At 32.0% G+C, this 16,981-nt stretch overlaps 1 protein-coding gene across 3 annotated transcripts in view; it reads left to right on the forward strand.

Annotated features, from left to right (window-relative positions):
- The window catches only part of LOC129984191 (QRFP-like peptide receptor), a 344,967-nt gene that overhangs the window by 12,078 nt on the left and 315,908 nt on the right, over positions 1–16,981 (forward strand). For 2 of the 3 annotated variants that reach the window (XM_056094006.1, XM_056094007.1), the window contains exon 2: positions 2,200–3,693. In XM_056094006.1, the coding sequence (XP_055949981.1) occupies positions 3,318–3,693 (376 nt within the window). In that variant the 5' untranslated portion in view covers positions 2,200–3,317. Of the gene's footprint in view, positions 1–171; positions 329–2,199; positions 3,694–16,981 lie in introns of those variants that run through there. The other variant, XM_056094005.1, reaches the window with a different exon arrangement.

Raw genomic sequence — 16,981 nt, forward strand, 5'->3', positions numbered from 1 at the left:
TAAAAAAAAAGCATTATTATGTTTTTTACGGTGATCTTTGTATCCAGCGGGCATGCGCAACGAGGGCGAATGATCATTCATTCTTAGGGAACATCTTGGGAGTGAGGGCGCATGCGCGGCGGGCTCTTTCTCTCGTGCGGATCCGCGGGACGGTTAGTAAAGTTTCGGTGTGTGAACCGAAAGGTGGTACGGACTGTGACTTAACGGTTTCGTCTCGGAACTGTTACATAGTAACATTTTCCGACAGAGGGGGAAAAATAAAAGAAGCTGCGGGAGGAGAATTTTTGCTTCGTGCGAACATATTTTCCCTAAAAAGAAAATTAGAGACGTAAGTACTGAAAGTAAAATTATTTGTAGGTTGAAACTATTTAGTTGTGGCATTTTGTAAAATTGACTATTTTAAATGTCAGACATATCTCGTAACTTTTTGTTCCTATTCTTTTTGATGCGCTGCTGTTCAGTAGGTTGAAAAATTCTAATTATCGTCCATTCCGATATTATATTTCACATTCTGAAATATTTGAGTTTTTCCACAAGAAAACAGTTTTGCTCATGTCAAAATAGCCTTCAGTTTATCACAAATGCTACTCATTTCTTTTATAAACAAATTTATGAAACTCGTATTAAAACAACTGATTATCTTGGCTATCAGAACGCATTTGTTATTTGGATAAACAATTTTTTAAATTTTTAGATTTTATGCTTATTTTAGTGATCAAGGAATTGAAGGTAAAAAAATGATTTCATAGATAAAATATCAAGGGAGATTTGCAGGGCTACGTAAATCCAAAATGTTCAGATATTACATTGTAATCTACGATACTAAGTTTTCAAGAAATGGAACTGAATAATTAAACATTCGATAAACAAAACTTCCTTCTTTTTTTTTCTGTAATGTCTTAAAATAAAATACTTTTTTCTTTTGAGAAATGTATCTCCATTTAAATGAACGATAAAGATCTTCGCAGAACAATGAAATAGAAATATATTGAAAATAATTGTTCAATTCATTCTGATTTGAAACACTTATTTTTTTGAGTCTTATAAAAAGTTTTCCTGTTAAAGAAGATGCGATAATTTGCAAGTTTTAAGTGTGCCTTTAAGTTATTTTTCTGTCATCAGGCAAATACAAAAATAAATTAATGAATAAATCCATCAAAGTAGTTTCTCCTGTTATTTTAACTACAGATTTTATAAATTTTCTCCCAGCTGATTTTTATAAAAGCAATCATGGATGCTTTGAGCCATATTTTGTAAAGGAAATATTTTCCATTTTTAAACCCAAATCTCAATTAACAAAAAGCGCAATATTTATTACAATGAAATCAAGCAAATTTTCTTTTCCTAGTATTTTTAAATATTAGGATAGTTGCATTTTCCCCAATTTTCTCTTTCATATACAAAAAAGTGATTTATTACTTAGCAGTATATCTATGTAAAGAAGAAAGAAATTCTATATACTTAGTACGCTAAAGAAATTCAAACTATTGGTGAGATTTTCTTTGAATTTTGCTCTCAAAAATTCGGAAGCAAAAAGGAGTTTTCAAATGAGTCGATTATTAAATACTTAATTTTAATTTAATTATATTTCCATATTCTGGCAAGATTTTTATCATAAGTTTTTCCATTTCTATTGAAAAAAATCGATATTAATATTTTAAATTATTTTATTTAATTGTCTCCGAATTGCCAATGCTAGTGTTTAATTAAATTTTGTTTAATTTTTTAAAAACTATTAACAACTGGAAAAGCTTAGGTTTCGGACATTTTTAGAAATCGTTTGGAGTAAGTGATATTCTCATTTTAACTAAAACGAATGTTTCAGACAATCAACACATTTAGTGTATGATGATATTTTATATAAAAGTATATTTTTACTTTTAAAAATGTTATACTTGCATTTAAAAATTTGGTTATTTACATATGCTTTTCTATTCCATCAATTATTAATAATCAATATATCTTTACTTTCTTTTCTTTATTTCCCAAATTTTAATATTTTAATCCCAAACATATAAAAAGGGTTGAAAACATAGGGTCTATTAGCAAGTGAAATGAGCAACTTTTCCCGTCTTACTTATGAATTGCCTCTTTATTTCCTCTAAAATACATTTTAGCTGCTCATATATAAAAAAATAATTTAAAAGTTATTATTACTTCCATTTTAAAAATAAACATCTTTCTTCTATCCTTTTATAGGCTGCCTACTTCAATCTGAAATTTTACTTCAAAAGCGAGCTGCTTGCAAGATTTTTTTTCATTATCGAAAGAAATGCTCGGAGGTTTATAAAATAATTTAAAAGAAAACAATTTTAGACTTTACTTGAATTTTCATCAAAGAAATATTATCTGTCTGAGGGTTAAAGTGCAAAATACGAGCTAATCCCAGATTTTATGATGCGGTCGTTTCAACTCAATTTCAACGCTCAAGCGTTTTATAGCAAAGCATTGCGTCTTTTAGGACATGACTGAAAAGAAAATTTTTACGGCTTTCAGAGTATGAAAGTTAATTAAAGCGGCTAAAATTGCACAAAGATCTACACGGCCATATCTTTCACAGAAAGAGAGTTTGCGGTCAATTTATCTCCACTTATAGAGTATTTCTTGCTTAGAAAATCATGATAAGAAAATACTAAAGAAAAACAGGGCCAATATTTGTAAGTGAAAATGGTTTGAGTGAATTCCTCTACTTCTATTCAAAATGGCTTTTTGTGCTGGTACTGTATACAGTGCATTTGTGACTTGAGTTTAAGAATTTTGGAGGAGAGCTTTCAATATTGAATAAAATTACTTTCAGATTAGTATACATTTATCACTCTTACCGTATTTTTAATTTACTTGCCGTGCTATAAAGAAAAGTTTTTGAAAAGTTAAAGGAATTAGTCGCATTCCTAAATAGAATTACAAAAAATACTTTTATGTGAAAAAGATGAATCAACTTTCTCTTGATATTTTTGGCAATGATCATTTCTTTCAAGTGTATTAATCAACTGAAAGGAAATTTGTAACAACTTCTAACTTGCATTTATTGAAATGCCCGAAGTGCATTCCCGAAATGTGGTGATATTAAAAGTGGTTTCTTTTCAAAGTGAAATGTTTATCATCGAAGTTCCATTTGTCGTTCAATAAAGATAATTGAAAATTAAATATTTGAGGCTTAAAATTTTGCTGATTTTAAGAAACAGTTTAATTAAGTGGCTCAAAACTATCGAGTGTGCAAATTTATTCGCAGTTTATCGAAATTTTCGATCCCCCCCCCCACCTCTTTATCAGACGAGTTGAGAAGATGTCATTCCGAAGTGACGTGAATCTGCAAAATGATGATCGACAACGATAACTCAACTGAGAACAACTACTTCGGACCGGCTCCAGAAAATCTCACCTACTTGTTGTCCAACATCAGCGCAGAAGGTTCCTCCAAGGTGAGGGCCCCTGCTTCTGTCAGCGCGGAGTTGCCCGCCTACATCCGAATCGCCGCCACCACAGTATGTGCCGTGATTCTGACTCTGGGCACGGCGGGCAACATCTTGGTGGCGACCGTCGTCTGGAAGACCAAAGAGCTGAGGAATTCCACCAACCTGTTCCTCATCAACCTCAGTCTGGCCGATCTCATGGTGCTGTTGGTGTGCGTGCCACCTGTTCTGGTGGAGCTTCACTCTATGCCGGAAGTCTGGATTATGGGAGAAGGAATGTGTGAGTACATTTTCTTTGCTGTTATATCTTAGTATCGAAAATGCAATTCTGTTTTTCAACAGCTTTCGCACTTCGGGAAGCAGAGATACGCTGTCCTACATGCTATCAATTCAATTCCTTCAAGTAAAAATATGACATCTTTAAAAGATTTTGATTGCCGAAAATGATTCTGATGGTATTTTTCATATGAAGTCATACTTCAAAATGTCTGATTTAATTAATCATGTCTGCTACTTGATGATTACTATGACTTTTTGGCATCATATTCGTTACATTGAAGAGAATCCTAGGAGAATTTTAGGAGTTAGTTATTTTTTGCCTCCTTATTGAATTTCCTTTAAGTATATTCAATTATGAAATATTTAGTAGTAAACACATCGTACAGAAATAAAAGTGAAATAAATAAAATTACTTTTTCTGATCCCGAAGTCGTTTATTGATTTGGAAGCAAAACTAGAATAGCAAGCCCTTTGGTCTGCTGTAGATAATATCTGAATTTGTGGTGCTGTCAAAAATTCGTACCTTCTTTGGAATAATAACATAAATTGGCTTTTTTTTATGAAATGCGTAACTCCCCATTATTTGAATTCTGTTAAAGTTTTTAATATTTCACGAAGAAATAGGTAACTCTTCAGGAATGAATCTGTGTGATTTAATTTTAAATTTGATATGAACGAAACATGTATAATAATAATAACTACTAAGGATCGGAGTGAATTCCTTTTGATTATTTAATCTAAACAATTTCTAATCATAATGTCGTGAAAAATTATCAAATCGGATAAAAGATTCAACAAATATGAAAAAAAAAAAATCCTATTGCGAGTTCAAAATGCGATCTCAAATCAAGCACATTTTTAAGACTCAAATCAACACTAATGAATAATTTACGAGAATATATTTATCAAAAACACCTATTTTTTTTTTCTCGATTGTGTAAAAATAATCAATATTAGAAAATGGCAGCTTAGAAAAAAAATATATATAAAGTCGCCTGCTGCCTAAAAGAATATATGAACTAAGGAAATATTTCTCTCTCGTTGTATAAACAGATAAAACTTTTCTACGGCAAACCATAGAATTTTTGTTTATTTCAATACCATGCCAAAAGAATTTCATTTATTAGAAATTAAAAAATGCAAGATACAAATTTTAAAGATTCTGGTTATAATGGTACTGAAATGACACGTAAAATGACCAAATCAAAGATAGAGTTAACCGCTTCTTCATGAATCTTGCTAGTCAGGATAAGCAAATGGCAAACTTGAAGGCCAAAGATAATTTCGTCAAAGTTAGAGAGGCAGATCTAGAGGTATGTTTGAAGGCAAAATTTATCTTCATCAAAATTAAAAGATGAAATAAAATTGCTTTATACCAACCTAACAATTAGAAATGATCTGCCTAGAAAGTCCAATGTTGTACAAAAGAAGCTGAAAGAAAAATTTCCACTTTCTAAGCTCCCTATTGATTTTTCCCTGAAAACATTTAACGGCTGCCATCAGCAAGAATGATGTGATGGTTTCGGACGAAAAACGTTTAACTTAATTGTCCTGCATGGATTTAAATTTTATCTGTATGATCTGCATTAAAAACACCATTTCTATTTCAAAACATTAATACAGTGTGTGTATGTGTGTGTGTGTTTGGAGTACGGGTGGAACTGAAATTATTTTTGTCGGAAACAAAATATATTCAGTGTTATATCAAAACATTGTTTTTTGGTGTTTTTTATGCATTTACATATTTAAAAAATGAAAATTTTCCATTTTAGCATGTTTAATTATTTTTTAAAGTACTTTACACGGATTTTTTTACCCATGTCGACCTTTAGGAAAGACGTTTGAATGGAATGCGGGAGTGTTAAGAAATTTTAACCCTTCATTCATGGCACGAAATTTCCCGACTTCATAATTTTTTACTATGCGTGTTAGAATTAATTAAATAAAAAAATGCGAATTGAAGCAGGAAATAAAAGAACATTTTAGAATGAAGTAACATGGGCTAATTTAAGAAAAAAAATTAGGACATTAATTAGGATTTAAATCAAATTAAAAGACATCTTTATACAGATATGTGTGTGCTTATTTTTGCAAATGTCAAGTTAACAAGAAGACAATTTTGCGTACAGTTCAATATTGTTGAACTTTAACAAAATGAATGATATCATGGAATTTTTTTCACTTCATGGCTTATCATTGACTAGTAACAACATTCTGCATTTATCTATAGATTTATAATAATTCTTAAGCTAATTTATTATTCAATGAATACTTAAAATACCTTTCGTTAGAAACATTTTGTAAGAAAATTGTTCTATATATCAAGGAATGGAAGCCCAGTTTAAATATATGTTTCAATAGTCGGAAAGTAATTTTTTTATACATGTTAGTCGATTCTGTTATTCTTTAAGAAGCATTGATTGTTGGGAACATCATCCCTATATTTGTTTCAACATAATTATTAAAAGAACTATTTATTCAGAGACGGATAAAAGGATCTATTTATTAAGTGAAATGAGATATGTGCAAGAAAATATGCATAATTTTCTAAGAAAATCTTATTGTTAGATAGATCTTTTTTTATGCTTTACTTTTGAACAAACTGTGGTCGGAAATTTTTTTTTATTTTGTGAACAATTAGGCGAAGTAAAAACCTTGCATAGATTACCTGGAAGTAAAGTTGCTCAGAGATCTTAAAAAATGGCAGTTATTAAATCATCAGTTTTTAAAACGGCAATTATTTTATAAATTTTGCACTTATATAGATTTATTTTTATTAAACACAGTTTTAAATATCTGTTTCTTAGGTGAAATGGTGGCCCTCTTCCTTAAAATTAGGAATCTAGAGGCATTCTGACTATATGTTATTTTTTAAAATAGTAGTTGTCCGTGATGAACGTCATTTTTCTCAAATATGCTTCATAGGAGAAACAATGGTTCGCTTCTTTACAATTAGAAATATATGTGATTCAGAAGAGAATTATATATTATTTTTTTTAAATAATAGCTGCCCATAATGACATTATTTTTCTCAAATATTATCTTCCGTTTATCCTTTCTCCATCGGTAATTGAGAGTCAAAAACTCTCAACGAGTTAAAACTGTCGAGATTATTTCTTGAGTGCCTGATAAGGGCACCCCTTGAGCAAACATCCTCCTCCGAGATGAATGCGAGCTCGCGTCACGAGATAGAAAAACAGTTTTTAGCAGCTTCCGTGTTTCTGAATGATCAAAAAAAATTTTTTAAATTATTTTTTGGATTTTAATGCAATTGTAATATGGAGAAACATCAAGGCTAATTAAGAAAATAATAAAAGGTGCTCTTGCAGATTGCAATCTCTATTATTTTATAAACTTGGCATTGAGTAAAACAAATCTAATTCTTTTTTTAACATAAGAATATTTTTCAGATCGCATTCTTTCGGTAATTTGCGTGAAGCGAAAATTGTTATCATCGAATACAACAGATGTTTCGTGCAGATGGTCGAATTTCTTATATTATGAGTTTAAAATTGGTTCGTCATTATCTCCTTGACAGAAACAAACTACAATTCAGAGAAAGATTTACTTTAAAAAATTTTTTACAATTTCTTTCACGGTGACTTTTTAACATGACTATGCTTGTTACCACGGTGGCCTGTTGGTAATGGCTTCGGAACTGGAGGGCTTCAGGCTCGAGACCCGATTTCACCGAAGAACCGTCGTGTAAGTGGGCCAGGTGCACGCCAAATCCGTCGGAGCGAAACGTCCTCCCACCGGTGTGGGGCGAAAGCTTATAGAAGGGGACGCCAGCTCAGGTGTTGTCCTCGTCATCTGAGCGCGGTTCAAAATTAAGAGGTCCATCTCAAAATATCCCTAGTTTTGCTTTAAAAATGGATGTTAATATAACTAAACTAAACTAAAACTATGCTTCTATTTAAGCTGGTATTCTTTTGTAAATTATTAGATTTACAGATAAAATCACGTTTAAAATATCATCGTACTTGTTAAAATTTCAAATTTTTTTGTGAGACTGACTAGAATGAAACATATTTTTATAAAAGATTACGTTTTTAATAAATCGATTTAAAAATTTTATAATTTGAAGCAATCGATTTTAAAGTTGCGATAGATTCTTTGTATTTTAATGCCTAAATTCTTTTATCACTGGTTCATTTCTAATTGCAATATAAATTCAAAAAATAAGCAAATATCTGACGCCGAATAGAATTTTTATTATAACGGTCTAAATGATTTTGTTGAATTCTTACATGCATTCGTGAGAAAATGTATTTCAAACTCAATCTAATTATAAAACATATAATTTTATCAAAAAGCTTAATAATAAGTACAATAGCAACAATAAAAGATTATGATTGTGTCTGCCGCATAAACTATAAAAAAGAACCAACCTCTCATTTCATCAGGGAATTTCAAAATTTAATTTTCATCGTAATGTATTTTTAATTTTATTTTTTTGACCCTACTAAGTCTTAACTAGTAACGTTAAAAATGGTATAAATTTTTTTATACCGTTATCATTTCTTAGATATTGGATACTCATTGTTTCTAATTCTGATTAAGAATTTATACTACAAATATTATTACACAAGGTTCGTGTATCTTTTCGACAGAGCATAAAAATAATTTTTATGACGATAGCAGAAATAAATCCATAGTTTTGAATGCTCTTGAAGTTTTGTTCTTTCCTCTTTAAATTTTATCTGTTTAGTAAATCGGATTACAACACTGACTAAATCATAAATTTTGAAATTATATTTGCTGTCTGAAATATTTATCAAATTATAAATATGCAAGAACGCAGCTGGTTCTGGAGAGGGAAATGTTCGCTCCGAATCATTTTCATGTCTTCGTAGCCTTCTGGCAGGATAGCCTAGTTTCAATCATCTTCTCTTCCATGCCATATGGCGAACTTCTTCCATGATGTTTCTTTTCTCTTTTCCAGCATATTATTCTGGTAATATCTTGAGTTTACTTGAGAGCTGCGCTTTTCCTTTCTCGCAAGCGACGTATAGAGAAAGTATTATAATTCCCCAAAAATTGGAACTCTAGATTTCGATGAGTCTCTCCGTTTTAGACATTCCTGAGTTCGAAAAGCAGATTTTTAGCACTGTGTCTGTCTGTGACAAAAATAAATCAAAAAGGATTTGTGCTAGACGGATGACATTTGTGAATCGTCTTTACACCAAATGTGTAGATTCTGTCAAATTTTGTGTCAAATCCGTTCATAGGGAAATGGTCTGTTCGGCTGTTCGAATACAATTTAAATGGATAACTATAAAATAAAGAAAGCTGGATAGATTAAAAAAAACGGTACCTCTATTTGACATTTATAGAATAGACACCTGTCCAATTTTGAGCGAAATCCAACAAGAGATGGATTGTCTATTGGTCTATGCTTTCAGAAGCATGTAAAGCGGTAACTAAAATATATCAAATTTGATATGTGATTTTGTGAGTACAACTACAGTTCTGTGTGAAATTTTTATTTCAATCGATAGGGACAAATGCGTCTAAAACACAAATTCGGTTTTCGGATACTATTTCATAGGTATAAACCAAAACCATACAAGCGGTTTTTTGCTTCACCCAAGGTCCAGAATATTTTGCGATAGATTTGGTGATAACACCTTTATTTAAGAGCGTGCGAGAAATTGTGGCGAGACTACCTCCACTGGTTTCTGTCATAAATGGCTCTAGTCTCCTCATTTGTGCCATTTACAGAAAAATCAAAATTTGACTCTTCCGCTAAACTGAAGGACCATTGGGCGTAAATCTCACTGTTATGGGATGATTTTATTTGTTTCTACATAAAGCAGAGAATGAAATATCATTTTTTCGATTTCTGTAACTGACTTTTAATTTAATTTATAGTGCCATTAATTTTATATTTTCGACATTTTTATTTATTTTTTTCGTTTATTTATTCCCTACGCGGTAATATTAAATTTTCTGTATTAAAAAAGACATTTTAGAAATTTTTGCAAATACTGATTAAATGAATGTATTTGCCCTGTATTTGCATTCGGTGATGAATTAGAATAAAAATAAAATCGTAGTATTTCAACGAATTTATTTGATGGAACTTGGTGTTCATATTTGCACCTGGGGCTCAGCATCGAACTGCAAGTTACCCTAAGCTACGACAAAAAGATCTTTTTTTTTCTTTTCCATTGGATTTCAAAAGTGAATTTGTTGATGTACTTGATGTATGAGTATGACTCTGCACTATATCAGTTAGATTATCTTGGTCGGCTTATAGTCGGCTTTCATATTTGTGTCATACGATGAAGATATTTTTAAATATATATTTAAATATTATTAAACACATGTCAAGCTTTCCTCTATGAAGAATTATTTCCTTATTTATCATGAATATAATCCTTTATGAATTTTATTACTACGCTATTTCTTTACTCCTTATTTATCTTTTAGCAAATTGAGCATGAAGGTCTAATGCGTAAAATATAATTAAAAGCTAATTTTTTAAGTAATCAAAGTTTTTACAGATTAAATTTAATTTAATTAAGCAAAATTAAAAAATGAAGTGCTTTCATATAGATAATATGTCGTGTATGGTATGTAATGTGAATAATATGCTTTGTAAGCTTTTAATTTTCCTTCAAAAGAAAATAAATTTTACATGGTGGTAGTACAACAATGTTACATATGGTTTTCTTTGAGAAACAGGCGCCGTTTGCATGCTGCAAAAAGCATTGTTGTAGTATGATTTATAAATGAAAGGACGCATAATCAAATTTTTTAGATAACAACTCGGATTATTACAAATTTAATGATACTTATGCAAATTCGTTAAAAAGTAATAATTTAAAAAGTTTTAAAAATAGTACCGTATATCTATTACTTCATAATAATGAAAAATAGTTAAATTTTAAAATCAAACATTTATCTAAAAACGCAAAATTCATATGTTTATTGAATATATTGAAAGCAGTATTACATGCTATATGCTAATAGCATATAGTATGTATGCTATTAGCATATGGCTATTATATATAGCAATAAGCATAGTAATAAGTATATGCATACTTATACTTTTTTATTTTATACAATTCATATGCATACAAATAGGCATTTAATCCCCCCCCGATCTTTTAATGTTATTTAACATAACGGTTGTCCGTTTTATTAAGTGTATTATTATGAATCGAATGAAATTCATTGAATACTTTTTCTCCAGTGTTTTGTTAAATAAAATAAGATCGTAATTTTTTGCTGGTTAAACTAGCACTCATTTGTTCCCTATTCATTCTAAAATAATGAATAATCTCGGGATACTCATATCAATTATTCCTCTTAAATGGAACGGAGAAATGATGGCCAAAACTGCTAAATGTAAAAATTTTACAAATAAAAATAATGTTGGTTTTTTAAAAAAGAATTTTAGCAAGAATATAAAAGACACATAATGATAGTGTTGCGTCGTGTAAACGAACCAGTTTATGATTATAATAGTTGAGAAGTGTAAAATGTAAACGATAACTCTATACTGTAACTTGTAATGAATCAAGGTTTTTTTCTTCATCGATTAAAAGTGTTTTTGAAAAATTAAACCTATTTGCCGAACCTTCCATTTTTTTTTCTCTTTACTTAGACAATAACTGCCAAAACAAACCGTCTTCCAGTGCAGTACACGTTAAAAGGACTTAACGAGTTCGTTTCGAGCCTACTTTTTCCCTCTTCTATTTCTAGTGACATCCTTTACGGATCTCATTGGACGGAACAATTCCTCTTTTGTTTGTCCCCATTAAAGTCCAAATGAGAGTCCGTTTCTTATCGAAAGACAAACCCCACTGTTCTAATATTGGGCGGACGCTTTCACGGATCGCGAACTCTCGCGCACAGTCGAGAGGAAGCGAATATGCGGGCGACGCGAATCACACGTCCTTTAATTGTCCTGCATAAAACATGCGAGCCCTGGGAAGTGCCGCCATGAGTCATTGCACGCTGAAACGGAACATTTAAGAACCTATTTTTTTCCATCGGTGGATCTTTTATTATTCATTTGATGTTTGCTCGCGAATAAAAATGATCTAATGCTATATTCATTTGAATGGGCCTATTTTATAAATACTTAAACAACATTTGGATTTGATTTTAAGAGATTATATTTAGCTAGCTACCTTTGGTGACCAGCTTGTTGGCCCAGATTTATAGGCTGTTAAATATTTATTTGGAATATATATTATTTTTGACATTCCATCTTGTTATTTGTGAAGACCGAGAAAAATGCATTTAATTGAATAAATCAAATTAAATTATATTGTGTGCAAATGAAAAAGAGTATATACTACGAAGAACATAAGAATACGTACTAAAGAAAGCATTTTTTATTTTAAAACTAAGCATTCGCAAAATCACACGATTGAATAGTTCGATGGATGAGGTTGCATTTCTTCAGAATACTAAGAATGAATTGCTAAAAATGGCGTATTACATTAAAAAAATTGTTAAAAATGCAGAAACATTGTAGAGAGATGAAATTGATGTGGGAAAAGGCAACGAACAGCATTAATATTTGAAATATATTTATTAAGATTAAAGTACAAAGGACAAAACATTACTACATAGAACATAAAAGATACATGAGCGTGAGCTACACGTCTTGCAGTCTCACTGCCTAACTCTCGTCTGCCAATAATGGCGGGAAAGCATCACATGATTAATGACGTGACGCAACATGGCCAGCATGGCGCCATACAGGATACGAGATCTGTCAGCGCTTCCCACATCGGCCATCATGACAGGATAGGCGACCTCGCCTTATGGTATACAGTACATTGAAGTAAATATATAAAACAAACAGCAAATACAGGAAAATAATTTGTAAAATTGAAATATTCACAAGATAAAATAAATAAAATAGTCATATCATCCGTGACAGCATAAGTATATAGCAATACAATAGCGTGCACTGGAAATATCGAATAACTAACTAAAAATAAAAATAATATTAGTGTTGAACATATAAAAATATAAAAACACAAAATAAACAGAGAAAAAAAAAATCAAAGTCTATATCGTCCAAATATACACACACAAAAAGAAGGAAACAAATTCTCTTTCTCTTTAAGTAGTGTTCAGTGTTTTCTTTTGAAACACAATTCAAGTGATATGTTCTATATTGCTGGACCATGGTTTCATATATTCTGCACAAGTTGAAGTTTTTGATGGTCCATCGAAGAAATCACACTTTTCAACATCGTATGTGTCGTTTGCTTTAATTTTGATCACTTTATATGGTCTGAGAAATTTTTGTTTCAATTTCAGACCAGGGCCAAATTGAGTGCGCTTGATTGCGACGAGATCATTCAATTGAAATTTTTGAGCATGTTTCCTACGCAGATTGTAGGTACGGCGATTTTCTTCTTGGATTTTGAGGATTTGTTGTTTTGCATCTTTACGGAGCTCATCACGCTGTTGGAGAAATGCAGACTGGATCTCTTCGTTGACGATTTCGAGGATTTTTATATCATGCTCAGATTTCATTTTAGTTCCAAACAGAATTTCGAATGGAGTAGAATTGATACTTCGTTGAAATGTAGAATTAATAATTTGCTGAACGGAAGCAACATGGCTATACCATTTCTCAGGGTTTTCTATGGATAGCTTGGAGAGTACAGATATGATAGTAGAATTAAGTCTTTCTACCTGACCGTTTGATCTAGGAAGTCCAGCTGTAATAGCAATGTGGGTGATATGCTGATGTTCACAATATTCTTTGAATGACGTAGATGTGAAAGCGGTACCTCTGTCCGTAATAATCCTTGAAGGATTACCGAAAACTGATCCTTGGCATTCGAGCTTATTGAGAACTTCAGCGGTGTCGGTGGACTTGGTCGGGTAAAGCCACACAAACTTCGTAAAGGAATCGATGATCGCCAGAATATGCTTATATTTCTTAGAAGTGCTGGGAAGAGGACCCAAATGATCAATATGATATGTATGAAAGGGAGTATCGTCTTTGTCAAGTGGATGCAAAGTGCCATCTAATTTGCCACGTTTTCTGTTATTTAGAATGCATGTTACACAGTTGCGTATGCATCGTTCAATTTTCTCTTTCAAGTTCGGAATAAAGAATTCTTTGTTTAACATTTCCTGCGTGCGTTTTACTGCAAAATGGCCTCGTTCATGACAGGATTTAATAATGTTGGCCTGCATATCATCAGGTACGACAAATAAATCGATTCCGTCTAAGTTCTTATATAAAATGTTGTTTTTGACTATGTAGTTCTCGTAAGGTGCATTTTGAAGTAATGCTTTTATAGCTGTAATATGCTCATCTGTCTGTTGAGCTTTGAAAATTTGAAGATTGACACAGTCTTGAATGATCATGCAGCATGGGCTTCGGCTAAGAGCGTCGACATGAGTCATCTTTGAACCGGTTCGATGCTCTATTTCGTAGTCAAAATCCTGAAGGTATAATGCCCATCGCGAAATGCGGGAATTCATTTCTTTTTTATTTAACGTTTTGACGAATGCATTACAGTCAGTGATAATTTTAAAGTGTGATCCGAGGATGTAAATTCGGAATTTTTTAAGAGCTTCTACAATGGCGAGTACCTCCAGTTCATAGCTGGTGTATTTTCTTTCGCTGTCAGACGTTTTCTTGGACATATAATACACTGGATAGAATTTGTTATCATCTTTGGATTTTTGTAGTAGGACTGCCCCCAAGCCATCAATTGACGCGTCTGTATGAATTTCAATGGGACTGCCTTGATTAAAAATAGTTAAAACGGGTTTATCAGAAAGTAACTGTTTTAAGCGTAAAAACGCAATTTTTTGCTGAGCTTGAAATAGAAAGGGGCTGTCCTTACGAAGAAGATCACTAAGTGGTTTTGCTATAGTAGAGTATGAGGGAATAAATTTTCTAAAGTATCCCGTAAGACCTAGAAAACGTTGTACGTCTTTTGCATTTTTTAACTCAGGATAATTAAGAACGGCTTTAGTTTTGGAGGGTGAAGGGAGCAATTTGCCGTGTTCTACTACGTGACCCAAAAATTCAATCTGACTATGCAAAAATTGACATTTTTTAAAGTTTATATCTAGTCCATAATCGCGAGCTAATTTTAAAACAGTGTTAAGGCGTTCGAGAGCCTCAGATTCATTATTTGCGGGAATGACGATGTCATCCATATACGGGAGGACAATGCCTTTTGCAATAAGATCACGAAAAACGGCATTTATGTATCGCATAAAGACAGGAGGACGTGAACTTAAACCGAATGGCATATAACGGAATTGAAATTGACCTGTATTTGTGACGAAACTGGTGTAACAACGACTTTTTTCTTTTACCGGCACATGAAAAAATCCGTTACGCAAATCGAGAGTACTGAAAATTTTAGCATTTTGAAGACGATCTAAAATGTCATCAATTAATGGTAGTGGATAATGGTCTTTAACTAATTTACGATTTAATTTTCTATAATCTATACAGACTCTATGTTTTCCATCTTTCTTACGAACTACGACAACTTGACTAGCATAGGGTGAAGAACATGGTTCTATAATTCCATTTTTTAACCACTCGTCTATCTGCGCATTTACTATATCACGTTCGGCAAAGGGTAAACGTCGAGGAGAGTGGAAAATTGGCTCATCGTCAGTAAGCGTTATATCAAGTGCGATGTTCGTGGTTTTAGTTTTGTTAGGTTTATAGGCTAACAAAATCTGTTCAACCTCATTGCGAGTTTGTTTAGAAATATTCGGACCTATATCAAACGTGGGAGTTTCGGCAGAAATAGCCATTATAAAACTGTCAGTTTCAACAGGATCATCAGATTTAGAAATTTTGGAAAATACAACACCGTCAGGTTTAATTGTCAAATTTGCCTGATTTATTACGTCGCAACCTATTATTAGGTCATAAGTAGTACAATTATTAGGTACCACAGAAATAAAAACAGGAAAACTTTGTTTGTCAATAATAATTTCAGATTCAAAGGAACCTATTATTTTAGTTTGGGAAAAACCGAATCCAGTTAGTGTTATCTTGTTATTCGTCAACGGCGGCGATCCTAGTTTAATCCATGCAGAATGTTTGAGAAGTGTCGAAAAACTACCAGTATCGACTAATCCGGAAAGTGTATTATTAAGAATAACAACCTCTTTATGCATATTCGACGGAGAATGCAATAAATGTAAAGTGTTGACATTATCACGTGGGGTAGAACTGTCATTTCGAGTAGTACGGTGACAATCGGAAGATTTATGTCTGAAAAAATTACAAGAAAGACATTTAGGACCACGATTACGATTAGGGCAAGACTTTGCGATATGTCCAAAATCGTTACAATTAAAACAACGCGTGTTACTGTTAGTCGGATTACTAAGATTCGATTTTGATTCTCTTTGTTGGACAGGGATTTTATGTATTGTATCACGTCTTTGGCCGTCATTAGCATATCTAGAATACGACATCTTTGAATTATTTGCGTTCATTGCACTTACGATAGTTTCGAAAATTCGTAATTTTTCTTTAAACTCAGAATAACATTTTGCACCATAAAGAATAATTTTATCAGAAGGAGAACCCTGTATCCCATTTATTGTGTATTGAATAACAGAACATTCATCAATAAGGGTTTCAGACTGATTCGCAATTTCACGCATGGCAATAAAATATTGCATAAAAGTTTCATTCGAGTGCATTTTACGTCTTTCTAGTTGTTTATGTATTTCAATCGAAGTTACTTTATCGGAAAATTCATTAATGAATGCACTTTTAAAAGCATGATAGGAATTTAGATTTCTTTGAGAGAATAAAAAAGATTTAGCTGCGCCGGAAACTAATCTCTTTACAAAGATTAATTTTTGTTGTTCGCTTAAAGAAGGAAAAAGAGAAAAATTCTCTTCAACATCATAAAAAAAACTTTTAATCGAATAGGAATCATTTCCTGTGAAGTTTCTGCTACTACCACAGAGATCTCGTAATAAAAAACAAAATGAAGGTTTATTTCATTCATCGTTTGTTTATTCGAGGGATCATTTTCGAGCGATTCCCTTTTGGCGCCAGTAATTAATGCCTGACTGTTATTTATTAATGTTTCGTCTGAAGTTACGGGGATGGGGAAGGAAGAATTATTACCCGTATTACTCATAGAGCTGTTATTAATAGATGAAGTTTCGGTTTGAGAAACCTTTTGAGGAGACAAAGGTTTTTCTTCTGTTTCCGATAAAAAACTAATATCTAGCGAGTTCTGAAATTCATTTAAATTTGTTAGGGCTTTAAAAATATTTTCACACATAGCATCTTTGTCGGT

Source organism: Argiope bruennichi, chromosome 9 (genome assembly GCF_947563725.1).
Source record: "Argiope bruennichi chromosome 9, qqArgBrue1.1, whole genome shotgun sequence".
In the NCBI taxonomy this organism is placed as follows: domain Eukaryota; kingdom Metazoa; phylum Arthropoda; class Arachnida; order Araneae; family Araneidae; genus Argiope; species Argiope bruennichi.